The sequence below is a fragment of the Nerophis lumbriciformis genome, linkage group LG06 (genome assembly GCF_033978685.3).
Source record: "Nerophis lumbriciformis linkage group LG06, RoL_Nlum_v2.1, whole genome shotgun sequence".
In the NCBI taxonomy this organism is placed as follows: domain Eukaryota; kingdom Metazoa; phylum Chordata; class Actinopteri; order Syngnathiformes; family Syngnathidae; genus Nerophis; species Nerophis lumbriciformis.
In genome coordinates this window covers 44,350,649-44,365,611 of record NC_084553.2, presented here as the reverse complement: position 1 = coordinate 44,365,611, position 14,963 = coordinate 44,350,649, and the positions used below count along the sequence as shown (strand labels likewise).

Here is a 14,963-nt window from a genome sequence, read left to right as displayed (position 1 = left end):
ATGTATATGCATATACTGTATATATGCATATATATATATATCTATATGTATATGTATATATATATATATATATATATATATATATATATATATATATATATATATATATATATATATATATATATATATATATATACGATGTTATGTTATCGATGGGAAAATGCATTTTTAGACAATATGATTTGCCTTAGCAGCTAGGAGACACCGAGAGTAACAAGCGGTACAAAATGGATTAGAAAGGACACATTTTTAAAAATTATAAAAAATTAAAAACGTTTTTTTTTTTTTAATGTTTAACTTTGGACTTCCTGCCGTCTGGATTTTGGACGCTGGTTGGTCGGATCCGGTCTGCGGACCCTAGTTTGGGGACCACTGGTCTAGCCAAACAATCAACGCATGCATGTTTCATTATTAATAGTTGTAAAATATATGTGTACCAAATGTGTGGGTTTTAACGTAAGTTTAAAAATGCTTTTATTTTGAAATTATGTTTGTCGGAAGTGTTGTTGCAATTAACTCCCGAAACAAAGATAACATTCCAGCTACGTTAACAGCTGCCTTATCCATTCATATAGTCTGCAGCCAACGAGGGTAACTACTTTATGTTACATACATATCTGTATATTATGACATTTCGTTATGCTCAGATTCTGTGTATGTTGAATTTATGTATTTATTTAGTTAATAGAGTCATGTGTGCTTCACGTAGTCTTCACATTGTTTTGAGAACAAGCTTTAAATGAAACTGTTGCAGGACAGCCACTTGTGTCTGTCTGTACATGCTTGGAGTTACGTATGTAGGTGCTTATCTGCTTACTGAGTGCATCAGTTGATGTAAATAAAGTCGTGTCTTGTCAGGATTTTGACAAACAAGGTGAGAAACACTATGGACTTCAAGACAGACGTCGTAGCAAAGTACAGAGATAGCCCCTTTCTTCCTCCCCTCCTCCCTACCCACTCTTTGTTGTTAATAGTCCTCAATACAGGTAAAAGTCATGTTATATGTTCATGTATTCATTTCATTCATCATTTATATGCAATATTTTCTGCATGCAAAGCTAGAACTATTCTCTATAAAAAGTGATTAGCGTTAACATTTTGCGAATTCATTTACGTTTTTTTTCTTAGTTGAGAATCTGTTTCGGTTTACATACGATTGTGGACCATTTGAAATGGACCATTGGTAAGGTAACATGTTATCCAGTTGTCCCTTGTTTATCGTTGTTAATTGGTTCCGGACAGGACCGCAAGAAATTAATTTCCGCAAATTAGGAATCATTAATTATAAATCAAATATGTTCCTAGCTAAAGCATAAAAACCTGTATATGACATTTTAAATACGTTTTTCAACATTATTAGAGCCCTCTAGCAATAGAGTAAAATTGTTTAGTCACCGTTACACTCTGTGAACCTAATATAGTAATGCTGGCTGAAGCTGAGCCAATCTTTGGCCACGATACTGAACTGCGCATTATCATTGCTTTGGTCTCCTCTAGCAGCCAATACTACTGTAGTATTAATAATTTTAGTTCTTTTAGCTATTTTTATGATTGAAACTACTCAATTTAAGACCAAAACATTGTAGATTATGCTTAAAAGAAATCCGAGCTTTAGTGAAGCCGTAATAATTGAAACTTGATGTGGCGAGGGACAACTCTAAGTCCATGTTTTAAAACTGAAATACCACTTGTTTCCAAATTGTGCTTTTTTTGTGAAAAACATATTTTTCGTTTTTACATAAAGCATCTTAAAATGCTGGTGCATATACAATAGTTAAAAAACAACCTTTTTTTTTTACTACACTCAACTTTTTTTAATCACTAGTGTATTTGTTATCTTGTTTTTAATTTTATTTTTTAAATATTTCAGACATGCAGTCTGTCAGTATATGTGTTATCATGATGCATCAGTATCAGTTTTGCATATTGACTGGGAATTATAACAGCTTTTCTTGTCTCGTAAAACATGACTCAATTTTAAATTCATTGCTACAGAAATACTAATAAAGAAATGACAAATAAGGAAAAACCTAAAAACCTTGACTTAGGCTTGATACAGTTAAGACATTGTTTCCTCTGTAAAGACTATATTTCTCTTTAGATGGATGTATGGTATGGCCGCCATGTGCATCCCATTGTACACAATGGAGTGAAGACAGTTCGGGGAAAGTGTGATGCACCCTTGTGCCTATTTAAAGGGCCAACTATAAATAGCGCGGCCGCAGAAGCAGCGTACGCATGCTCATGTTTGATTGGGAATCACAGCGCCCCAAGTCAGAGCTTGGGGCATCTGTCAAAGCAGAGACACAACTTTGTCTATGGTGAGTGCACTGCATCAAACGATATTTGTCACCGCTTTGTCTTATATAACATCACTTTGTCTCCGATTACCATCTTCCTTTTTAGCTGACATCAACTTTTAAAAGGTTTATTTTTTTGCTCGGAGAACTTTTTCCGACATGAGTTCACGGCGGACAACGGCACGCTCCTTATCGGCCAATGGAATACCCAGCCATGGGAATAGGAGCAATGAGAGCAGCCGGCCTGGAAGCTGCAGTTATATCACCAACGTGAGGCCAGAGAACAGGTAGTGTGTCACTGACACCTTTTAGTTTTTTTTTGTCATAGGCCTTTTGACTTTACCGGAATATTTTCATAACACGTCATTTACACCACATGAAGAGACAAAATCCACTATAGAGCTTCCGGTTGAGCATGGACGGTGCAGGGCGTGCTTAGCGGCAGCTCCGTGGAAATGTGACCTGTTTCATGTTTTATTGGCACCATACTTTTTACTAACCTGTCGTATGCAGCTGCTTTTTTTATAAATTACGTCTGTGAATTCCGCGATGTCTGGCCGATGGAAATCCGACAACGCAGGTCGGTCCACAACTCGTGCGTCTCTGCTTCCAGATATCATGGAGGAATCGGTCGTCGAAGACGGACGATGGAGAAGACGGACGAAATGCTAGCCGACATCCTCGACAATCTTAAATCCGTTGACAGTGGAACCAATCGAGAGCATTCTTTCGTAGCGGGGCCATCGCTAGCCTGGAGCTTGCTGCTAATGCTAATGCTAATGAGGTGACCGTACTCTGTGCTAGCGTTAACAAGATAACTGCCACCGTTGCTCTCCTCTTAAAAAAAATGCAATGATCTGGAGGGCCGCTCGAAGTGGAACATTGTCTTAGTGGTTGGCCTCCCTGAGGACTGTCAGGGCCCCCATCAGACTGAGTTCACCGGATGTGCTGAAGCTTGACGACAAGTCCATGTTGGACCCTGCACACTAGGCCTAAAGATGGCGAACCTCATTGGCCGCTCGGTGTACGAGTGAATTTATTTCAAATCCGGAAACAGATTCTTCAACGGGCGGGTGAGGCTTCTCCGCTATCCTATATGGGCAAGAGGTTTTCGATTTTTCCCCGCCGTAGCTCGGAAACGAGCCGCCATTGCTCTGGTGAAGAAAAAGCTACACTCATATTCCAACGTGAGGTTTGGACTTCTCTTACCGACGACGTTGGGGATCACTTTATCCAAAGGCCAGACACAGATTCGAGGACCCAGTTCAGACTTTGTGGAGAAAATATCAAAATTGGAGTTGCACTGGACTCAGTCTAAGATGCTAACATGCTTGATGATCGCTGATGTCAATGCCTTAAGGACAGCAAATCCCAGCAGTGTAAGATAACTTATCTGGATACTAGTTGGACTTGTTCTTCCTCACTCGGATAGTGTTACTAGTGGGTTTGCTGTGGGCTCGTTTTTGGTAATGGGACTATTATTTGAGTTTGTGGAAGTCTTGCCTTGCTTATTGATTTTGTTCTGCCTCGTTCAGACAGTGTTGTTGCTATATTTACCCTATGTCCGTTTTGTCAAAATGACTACTATTCAAGTGTGTATATACAAGAGCTCTTTGCTGATAGAAAGATGTATCTATATGGTCTTTTTTTTTGTTTGAACATTTACCTTAGGGCACTTCACTTGTTAACGACATGTCACATTTCCAACGCCCACTGTGCAGTTCGTTTTTTTTTATTGCCGCTTAGTGTAGTAGAGGCGTGAAGGTTTTTTGTGTGGGGAGGAAAAGATGGGCGTACTCTCTTCGGAGGAATGCTTCTGCAGGTGTTTTGGGGTCGGGTTGTTTGTATGTGTTCCTTTTCTTTACATCAGTCAAAGTTATCATTTTACTTATTACCGTATTTTTCGGAGTAGAAATCGCACCTGAGTATAAGTCGCACCTGCCGAAAATGCATAATAAAGAAGGAAAAAAACATATATAAATCGCACTGGAGCCCGGCCAAACTATGAAAAAAACTGCGACTTATATTCCGAAAAATACGGTAATTATTATTCCATTCATCCTATTATTTAATTTTTATACCACAGATTTGCAATCTTGTGTTCTGTGTATGTGATGCTGGCATTTTGTTATGACATTAAGTAATCCAACAACGACATTCAGTAGGTGTGGCATTAGGTTCGCTAGTTTTAGTTGAAAGGGACTTAATAATCCTATAAGGCGAAGTAAAGTGCAACACCATCTTTGCCATTTGGGCGCCCATGTCACCTTTCTGCAGGAGACTCGTCTTAAACCTGCTGACCACTTGAAGTTGGAACACGGATGGGTAGGACAGATCTTTCATTCTTCATTTTTGGGTAAATCAAGGGGTGCTGCTATTCTGCTAGATAAATGTGTTCCTTTTGTACTTTCAAACAACATTTCTGACCCCAATGGGAAGTATGTTAACGTCACTGGTCAAAAACTCCAGTAGCCCTCGTAAATGTTTACGCCCCCAACTATGATAATGACACCTTTTTCAAATGATTTTTTCTGAATTTACCTAATTTATCAAGGTACTAGTTAACAGTGGTGGGCCGTGCGTTTCCCACATAGGCCTTCAGTGATGTCCGACTTCAATGATTACCTCTCAAAATACTATCATTTATGTCCCTACATGACCATTGCTGGAGAAAAACTATACAGAAACACATTTACGCACCAACAGTGTACAAAACGGGTTATTTGCTGGCGCATTTAAAAATCAATAAACCCGTATCAGCAATTAAAACATATCTTATGTGGTACTGTCAAAATTAAAATTGCAAAAAACATATTTAACGTGAAAAAAATAAAGAAATAACATATATGAACTCACAATTTGTAAAACCCATTCAAGCTTCCGGGGTTGGCTGACATGGTCTCACAAGATGTAGTTTCTCTTTAAATATCCTTCTTGAAAATGGCCTCGCAAATATATGTGTTGTCTTGTCTAATCATAAAAAATGCAGACGAGGCGTGTTGGCGGAGTTCTTAAAGTTTACTCCACAAGGTGCTCATCACAAACATCCCGCTGCTGGCTAAACGGGGCTACTGCGCATGCTCTGCACTACTGTGGCATGCTGGGTAATGGAGTTCTTATGTTACCTAGCTCATAACATCACAATATATATCTGCCCTAGGCCATCTAGAAGGCCTTACTGACATCAACTCGTGATCTGATTGGCTATCGCAACTGTCTGTCAACTGTATGTCCTCGTTCACTTACAGTGCACAGACGCCAGCATTGTTAATTCTGAAGGCTTCGGGCAGATTTGGTCCAGCATGGCAACATAAGCTAGCTGAATTCTGATTGGATAAAAACTCTATAAACTAAAAACAACAGCGCTGGAAGGAGCATTATATGACATGAAGAGAATATAAATACTTTCAGATATTTAGGGAAAGTAAATCAAAAATTACTTTTATCTTTAATGAGGATCATGATTTCTGGTAATGTTAGGCCCGCGGAGAAGGCCTTGCTGGCCCTGATGGCACACCACTGCTATTTAATATTAGGAGGAGACGTTAATTATTGGATTGATCCCCAGCTTGATCGCTCAGGTAATCTAGTCTTTTATGGTGGAATTTTCTGTCTCAGCTGTTTGGCACTTTAGGAATCCTATTAAAAGGCAATATTCAGTCTTTTCTCACGTCCATCAGACCTTAATTACTTTTTAGTGGATAGCAAATTACTTTCATCTATACCTACATGCAGATACAATGCAATTGTTATCTCTGACTATGCTGCAATTGTAATGGATGTATGTTTCAGAAATCTAAAGACCACGCATGCCCCGTGGCGTCTTAATACACAATTACTTTTAAATGAGGACTTTGTGGATTTTGTTTCGTGTCAATTGGATTCCTTTATACTGTTGAACAAGACTTCCTGAGTGTTGGCCTCTGTGCTCTGAGAGATGCTGAAGGCGTACATTAGGAGGGAGATAATCTCTTATACCAGTTATGAGAAAAGACCCAGGAAGAATAAATTCACACAAGCCATATCCTTGGTAGACAATTCTTGCGCTGTCTCCCAAAACCTAGATGTTTACAAGGAAAGGCTCTCTCTACAGGCAGAACTGGATGTTCTTACTGAGTTCGCGCCACTGAAAAAAAGCTCCACTCAAGATTCCAGTTCTTTAAACATGACGATAAAGCAAATTATTAGCGCATCAATTATGCCAGATTTCAGCCTCCCATCATATTATGCTGATTCAAACGGATTCAGGCATAATTACCTTGAGATAAATAATGTATTTAAGGATTTTTATACATCCTTATACTCCTCTGCTCAATGTTCTACCCCTGATCTGGACAACATTTTTAATAATCTGGACACCCCCTCAGTTCATCAGTTTGCAGTGATGGAATTGGAGAGACCAGTCGCTGCTGCAGAACTGACTGTTGCAGCATTGTCACTACAAAGCAGTAAATCTTCGGGACCTGATGGTTACCCTTCCAAATTAAAAAAAAAAAAGTTTTGGCATAAGCTTGCCCCTTTATTATTGGATATGTACAATGAGTCATTAAAATCTGGTCCCCTCCCACAAATGCTTACCCAAGCGTCAATTTCTCTCTTCTTGAAAAAAGACAAAGATTACTCTTTGTACACTTCGTATTGTCCTATTAGCCTGTTAAATGTGGATTTCAAATTCCTGTCTAAACTGATAGCTTTACGTCTTAACACTATTCTCCCTTCTATTATTAATGCAGATCAAACCGGATTCATTCGAAATAGGCACTTCTTTTGTAATCCATAACGTCTTTTCAATATATTGTACAATATGCCTGCTTCCAACACCCAAGAGGCAGTGGAACTATCTATGTTATGTCCTGGAGAGATTCAGCTTTGGTAATAGTTTTATTTTGTGTCTTAAGCTTCTCTGTTCATCCCCGGTGGCCTCGGTCAGGACAAATAATATTCAATCCCAATACTTATGCCTATATCGTTCTACGCGGCAGTGCTGTCCTCTCAGCCCATCGCTTTTTGCTCTTGCCATTGAGCCTCTGTCAATAGCGCTTCGCGCCAATCCACTTATTACAGGTATATGTAGGCCCATTGTGTAGGTGAAAGTCTCTGTCTATGTAGATGACCTCCTCCTATATGTCCTCGTATCAGTCCCGGCTCCCCTAAGTAATCTTTAAGCTTTTAAACATGTGTCTGATTAAAAATTAAACTTGGGTAAACGTGACATATCCATCCATCCATTTTCTACCGCTTGTCCCTCTCTGGGTCGCTGGAGCCTATCCCAGCTGCACTCGGGTGTAAGGCGGGGTACACCCTGGACAAGTCGCCACCTCATCGCAAGGCCAACTCAGACAGACAGACAACATTCCCACTCACGTTCACACACTAGGGCCATTTTAGTGTTGCCAATCAACCTTTCCCCAGGTGCATGTCTTCGGAGGGTGGAGGAGTACCTGCAGGGAACCCACGCAGTCACGGGGTGAACTTGCAAACTCCACACTGAAAGCCCAGGAATCAAACCCAGGACCTTCGTATTGTGAGGCACACGCACTAACCCATGTGACATCGTGCTGTCCTAAAGGGGAAATATTTCCTGCACAATTTTACTTTTAAAATTGCCTCGCAAAGTTTCACATACTTGGGTGTCCAGGTCACACATACACTTGCAGAGCTTTATAAAGCCAACTTTGTTCTACTGTTATCCAGAATCCAGGGAAATTTTAATAGATGGTCCTTACTTAATTTATCTATAGTCAACTGTTAAAATAAATGTACTATCGCGATTTTCCTATTTGCTCCAGTGTACACCGCTTTTTCTCCCTCAGTTCTTCTTTCGTAAATCACATTTGGAATAAAGGTTCGTAAGCAATGTTTGCAGAGACCCAAATCGTCGGGAGGATTACCGTATTTTTTGGAGTATAAGTTGCACCGGAGTATAAGTCGCACCTGCCGAAAATGCATATTAAAAAAGGAAAAAAACATATATAAGTCACACTGGAGCCCGGCCAAACTATGAAAAAAACTGCGACTTATAGTCCGAAAAATACGGTAGTACTATTAAACTTTAGGTTTTACTACTGAGTCACTAACATTATAACTCTTGAATATTGGCTGCAATATAAAGCATTTGATCCTCCTCCGCTCCTCTGCTATAGCTGGTTATGGAGGCAAACTCAACGAAACCAGTATCTCTTAGGGCTCTGGTTCACTTTCCCATTCACTCATCAACATTCGCTTTTACGAAAAATCCAATCGGAAAAACCTAATTTAGCATTTGGGTTCAGTTTAAGTGCGATTTTGGCTTGCAGACTATTTCTAGTCTTGCACCCATCACTGCTAATCATGTGTTCCCTCGCTCTCTTGTCGATAGTGCCTTTTTAAGATGGTCAAGTCTGGGGATCAACAACATTAAAGCTTTATACATTGACAACACTGTTGCCTCTTTCCAGCAACTTTGTAATACATTTTCAGTCCCTAATCAACACTTTTTTATAGATATCTACAGATCCACAGTTCTGTTCGTAATACTTTCTCTAGGTTTCGAGATTTACTGACTGACACAGTTTTAGATGTGTTTCTGACACCGCTTCCAACTGTAAAAGGATCAATTACACGTATTTATAACTACATTTTTCTTTTACGCCTTGAGTTTCTAAATTCAATTAAGTCACTTTGGAAGGAGGATTTAGTAGTGACCCTATCTGAGGATAACTGGACAGAGATTTTAAGTATAGTTCATTAGTCTTCTATTTGTGCAAGACACAGCCTCATCCAATGCAAGCTAATACATTGTATTTATTATACCAAGGTTCGACTAGCTAAGATGTATGACGGAACATCTGAATCGTGTGATCGGTGCCAACAGTCTCCAGCTAATGTATTGCATATGTTTTGGCTCTGCCTATCCCTAAATAGCTATTGGACTGACATTTCTAATACTTTGTCTGTGGTCACTGGCGAAAGGATTGAACAGAATCTTCTCGGTGGACTATTTGGGGTATCATCTACCCTTAGCAAATAATAATAAATAATAATAATAATAATAATTCATTTTATTTATATAGTACTTTTAAAAGGCACTCAAAGACGCTTACAAAATAATCAAAACATAATCATAAAAGCACATACAGTGTAATTAAAAAAAACAAAACAATCAACATAAAAATGTGCTAAATGAAAAATAACTGTGTTATGAGGTGGTGTGTCCAGTTCTAAAAGCATTTTTGAAAAGGTGGGTTTTTAATAGTCTTTTGAACATTGTGGGATTATGACAGGGGAGGGGAGCAAAGGGGGAGAGGGTTCCAGCGAGTGGGGATTGAGATGGAGAAGGCACGGTCCCCCCAGGATTGGTGCTGGGTTCTATGAGGAGGGTACAGCAGGAACGCAGGTTTCTAACAGGAATGTGAGGGGTGAGGTAGAACAGGGCCATGTTGTGGAGGGCTTTATGGGTCAGGAGAAGGATTTTAAACTGGATGTGCTGCGGAATAGGTAGCCAGTGAAGTTACTGCAGGACAGGGGTGATGTGGTCATAGCGACAGGAACGAGTGAGGAGGCGTGCAGCCGAGTTTTGGATGAGTTGAAGTTCATGGAGGACTTTGGAGGTTGAACCATAAAAGATGCTGTTGTAGTAATCCAGTCTGGAGGTGATGAATGCATGAATCAGTGTTTCAGCAGTAGAGAAGGACAGGAGGGCTCGGAGAGGGGGCAATATTCCTGAGGTGGGGTAAGCTGTTTTAGTGATGTGTTTAACATGATCTTCTAATGCAGTGGTTCTTAACCTTTTTGGAGGTACCGAACCCCACCAGTTTCATATGCGCATTCACCGAACCCGAACCGTAATCATAAAATGATTTATTATATTAAAGAAATACTAATGAAAATATATTTTACAAACAGAAAGTTACAGGAATGTACACATGATCCCATGTTTACATCTCATTGTGCAACAAGTGAATGTTTTAGTGGGAACTAAATGTGATATCTGAAAGGGGTACACATTATTTCCAAAGTAGGACCCCCACCCAGACATATAATACTAGTACACAGCTCATGAAAAACAATATTTTATAGTCATTGTAAGTGGGCCAAAACACTTATATTAGAAAATAATCTCCTGGAAATGACTGCTGTCATTTGATTATAATAATAAAATATTGAACTTGTTATTTAGTCAGGTTTGGGACAGGTGTGCTGCAGGTCTGACGTCGCTCACATGTGCTCCACATGAATGCTCAAGGAGTTTTTGCGTTTGCTCACACATATGGAAAATTAGAGGGAACATTGTTTGGGGGTATCCATAATACGCCGACAGGGAGAAGTTTTTGTTTACACGATGAGTCGGGCGTGTCTTGACCTCCGCGGCGGAGGCTTTACCGAACCCCTGAGGCCGACTCACCGAACCCCTAGGGTTCGATCGAACCCAGGTTCTAATGTAATGTTATTGTTCAAGATGAGACTAAAGTTACGGATGTGCGTGGAGGGGGACATATATATATATATATATATATATATATATATATATATATATATATATATACATATATATATATATATATATATATATATATTGTATATATACAGGTAAAAGCCAGTAAATTAGAATATTTTGAAAAACTTGATTTATTTCAGTAATTGCATTCAAAAGGTGTAACTTGTACATTATATTTATTCATTGCACACAGACTGATGCATTCAAATGTTTATTTCATTTAATTTTGATGATTTGAAGTGGCAACAAATGAAAATCCAAAATTCCATGTGTCACAAAATTAGAATACTACTTAAGGCTAATACAAAAAAGGGATTTTTAGAAATGTTGGCCAACTGAAAAGTATGAAAATGAAAAATATGAGCATGTACAATACTCAATACTTGGTTGGAGCTCCTTTTGCCTCAATTACTGCGTTAATGCGGCGTGGCATGGAGTCGATGAGTTTCTGGCACTGCTCAGGTGTTATGAGAGCCCAGGTTGCTCTGATAGTGGCCTTCAACTCTTCTGCGTTTTTGGGTCTGGCATTCTGCATCTTCCTTTTCACAATACCCCACAGATTTTCTATGGGGCTAAGGTCAGGGGAGTTGGCGGGCCAATTTAGAACAGAAATACCATGGTCCGTAAACCAGGCACGGGTAGATTTTGCACTGTGTGCAGGTGCCAAGTCCTGTTGGAACTTGAAATCTCAATCTCCATAGAGCAGGTCAGCAGCAGGAAGCATGAAGTGCTCTAAAACTTGCTGGTAGACGGCTGCGTTGACCCTGGATCTCAGGAAACAGAGTGGACCGACACCAGCAGATGACATGGCACCCCAAACCATCACTGATGGTGGAAACTTTACACTAGACTTCAGGCAACGTGGATCCTGTGCTTCTCCTGTCTTCCTCCAGACTCTGGGACCTCGATTTCCAAAGGAAATGCAAAATTTGCATGGTTGGGTGATGGTTTGGGGTGCCATGTCATCTGCTGGTGTTGGTCCACTCTGTTTCCTGAGATCCAGGGTCAACGCAGCCGTCTACCAGCAAGTTTTAGAGCACTTCATGCTTCCTGCTACTGACCTGCTCTATGGAGATGGAGATTTCAAGTTCCAACAGGACTTGGCGCCTGCACACAGCGCAAAATCTACCCATGCCTGGTTTACGGACCATGGTATTTCTGTTCTAAATTGGCCCGCCAACTCCCCTGACCTTAGCCCCATAGAAAATCTGTGGGGTATTGTGAAAAGGAAGATGCAGAATGCCAGACCCAAAAACGCAGAAGAGTTGAAGGCCACAATCAGAGCAACCTAGGCTCTCATAACACCTGAGCAGTGCCAGAAACTCATCGACTCCATGCCACGCCGCATTAACGCAGTAATTGAGGCAAAAGGAGCTCCAACCAAGTATTGAGTATTGTACATGCTCATATTTTTCATTTTCATACTTTTCAGTTGGCCAACATTTCTAAAAATCCCTTTTTTGTATTAGCCTTAAGTAATATTCTAATTTTGTGACACACGGAATTTTGGATTTTCATTTGTTGCCACTTCAAATCATCAAAATTAAATTAAATAAACATTTGAATGCATCAGTCTGTGTGCAATGAATAAATATAATGTACAAGTTACACCTTTTGAATGCAATTACTGAAATAAATCAAGTTTTTCAAAATATTCTAATTTACTGGCTTTTACCTGTATAGATATATACACATATATATATATATATTGTATATACACGCATATATATACATACATATATACACATTTATATATATATATATATATATATATATATATATATATATATATATATATATATATATATATATATATATATATATATATATATATATATATACACATATATATATATATATATATACCTGCCCTGTTATTCCTAGAAATGTATTTAATTATTTAGATTCTTATCAGTGACAGAGCAGGAAGAGGCTCGGAATCAGTTTGTGGTAAGATTTCATATGAAGCGCCCAGTCATCATTAATTTATTTTACATGCGCTTATTCATGCTAAACTGAGCCCCCCACAGATTTAAAGGCCCTATGGACATAGCGTGATCTGCACATATAGGGAGGAGCGGCCATGTAATTGTGTTTTGCATATTAAATCTCTAGACCTCAGATTCAAAACAATACAGTACATTTCTGACACCTTAAAAATAAATTTTTAACCTGATTTTACATATTTTTATATTATTACATTGTATTTTATATCAAATAAACAGATTGAACACACCATTAGGTACACATGCATAATCTACTAAGGTCTAATATGAAAAAAACGTTGAATGCAGGGCCATATTTTTAAGTTTTTCATAAAAATAAAAGTTGATTAAAATTCACGTATCTCCAAATTAAATGTTTCTTTTAATTAAAAAAAAAAACAAAGTTGATTGGAAACATGTATCATGAAATTGTATTTTTAGTTTTTAATTTAAAAAAGAACAAAATTGATTGAAAATGAAGATATGTGGTTTTTAAATATCATTTGAAAACCACATATCTTCAAATGATATTTATAATTTTTAGTTTTAAAAAACTGAACAAAGTTGATTAAAAACCACATATCTCCAAATTGTATTTTTACTTTTTGATTAAGAAAAGAAAACAAAGTGGATTAAAAACCTTTTATCTCCAAATCGGAATTTTACTGTTTAATTAAAGAAAATAAGTACTGTTGATTAAATTTTTACCTTTTTATTAAAAAAACTAACTTAATTGAAAAAAATATTTTAATTTTTACTTTTAAATAAAAAAACAAATACAATTCCCCAAATAGTATTATTATTTTTTAATAAAAGAAAAACTAAACAAAATTGATTGAAAAGCACATATCTCCATATTGTGTATTTTACTTTTTTAATAAGATCAAGATTCATCACACAGAGCAGCACTGTGCATGAACAGTAAATGAATAAAAGCATGATGACTTTTTCAGTAGTAGTAGTATTTCCTGTCTAATCATGAGTGAATCAAACAGCAGCATTAATTGTTGCCGGCAGGCAAAAGGCTGTGTTCGTATACTCGTTTAAAAGCATTTGAGTCGTGTTTTGTTTACTCACATATGAGTAGTGTGCATCGCACTGTGAAAGTGAGCACTGACCCTCGCAGTGAAGAGGATAGCAACACCAGACATGGATCAGCAGCACGACATGTATATCCTGTGTGGGTGTGTAGCGCCATAATGAGCTGCATGCAAGCCATCATTGTGCATTTATTAAGTTGAATTTATTGAGTCTTCATTTCTTTTTTTACATGAGTGTTATTTTTACGGTTGTTTTACGTTTGCCGCCACCTACAGGACTGGAGTGTAATAGACAGTGGATTGTTTGGTCATTCTCGTTAATGTGTTTTATAAATACAAAACCCAAAACCAGCTCGTTTGAAATTTGATGCCTGCAACATGTGTCAATAAAGCTGGAACAAGTGGCAAAAAAGACTGACAAAGTTGAGGAATGCTCATCAAACACTTATTTGGAACATCCCACAGGTGAACAGGCTAATTGGGAACAGGTGGATGCCATGATTGGGTATAAAAGCAGCTTCCATGAAATGCTCAGTCATTCACAAACAAGGATGGGGCAAGGGTCACCACTTTGTCAACAAATGCGTGAGCAAATTATCGAACAGTTTAAGAACAACATTTAACAAGCTATTGCAAGGAATTTAGGGATTTCCCCATCTACGGTCCGTAATATCAGCAAAAGGTTCAGAGAATCTGGAGAAATCACTGCACGTAAGCGATATTACGTACCTTCGATCCCTCAGGCGGTACTGCATCAAAAAGCGACATCAGTGTGTAAAGGATATCACCACATGGGCTCAGGAACACTTCAGAAAACCACTGTCAGTAACTACCGTTTGTCGCTACATCTGTAAGTGCAAGTTAAAACTCTACTATGCAAAGCGAAAGCAATTTATCAACAACACCCGGAGAAGCCGCCGGCTTCGCTTGGCCCGAGCTCCTCTAAGATGGACTGATGCAAAGTGGAAAAGTGTTCTGTGGTCTGACGAGTCCACATTTCAAATTGTTTTTGGAAACTGTGGACATTGTGTCCTCCGGACCAAAGGGGAAAAGAACCATCCGGATTGTTATAGGCGCAAAGTTCAAAAGCCAGCATCTGTGATGGTATGGGGTTGTACTAGTGCCCAAGGCATGGGTAACTTACACATCTGTGAAGGCACCA

General features: G+C 38.7%; 1 protein-coding gene across 2 annotated transcripts in view; it reads left to right on the top strand.

The window, feature by feature from the left end:
- The first annotated feature begins 2,202 nt into the window (after positions 1-2,202).
- LOC133608835 (uncharacterized) overlaps positions 2,203-14,963 on the top strand; it is a 33,756-nt gene continuing 20,995 nt past the window's right edge. Inside the window, exons 1-3 of one of the 2 annotated variants that reach the window (XM_061964409.2) lie at positions 2,203-2,321; positions 2,407-2,587; positions 2,914-3,084. In XM_061964409.2, coding sequence (XP_061820393.2) covers positions 2,460-2,587; positions 2,914-3,084 — 299 coding nt within the window. In that variant the 5' untranslated portion in view covers positions 2,203-2,321; positions 2,407-2,459. The remainder of the gene's footprint in view (positions 2,322-2,406; positions 2,588-2,913; positions 3,085-14,963) is intronic. The other variant, XM_061964410.2, reaches the window with a different exon arrangement.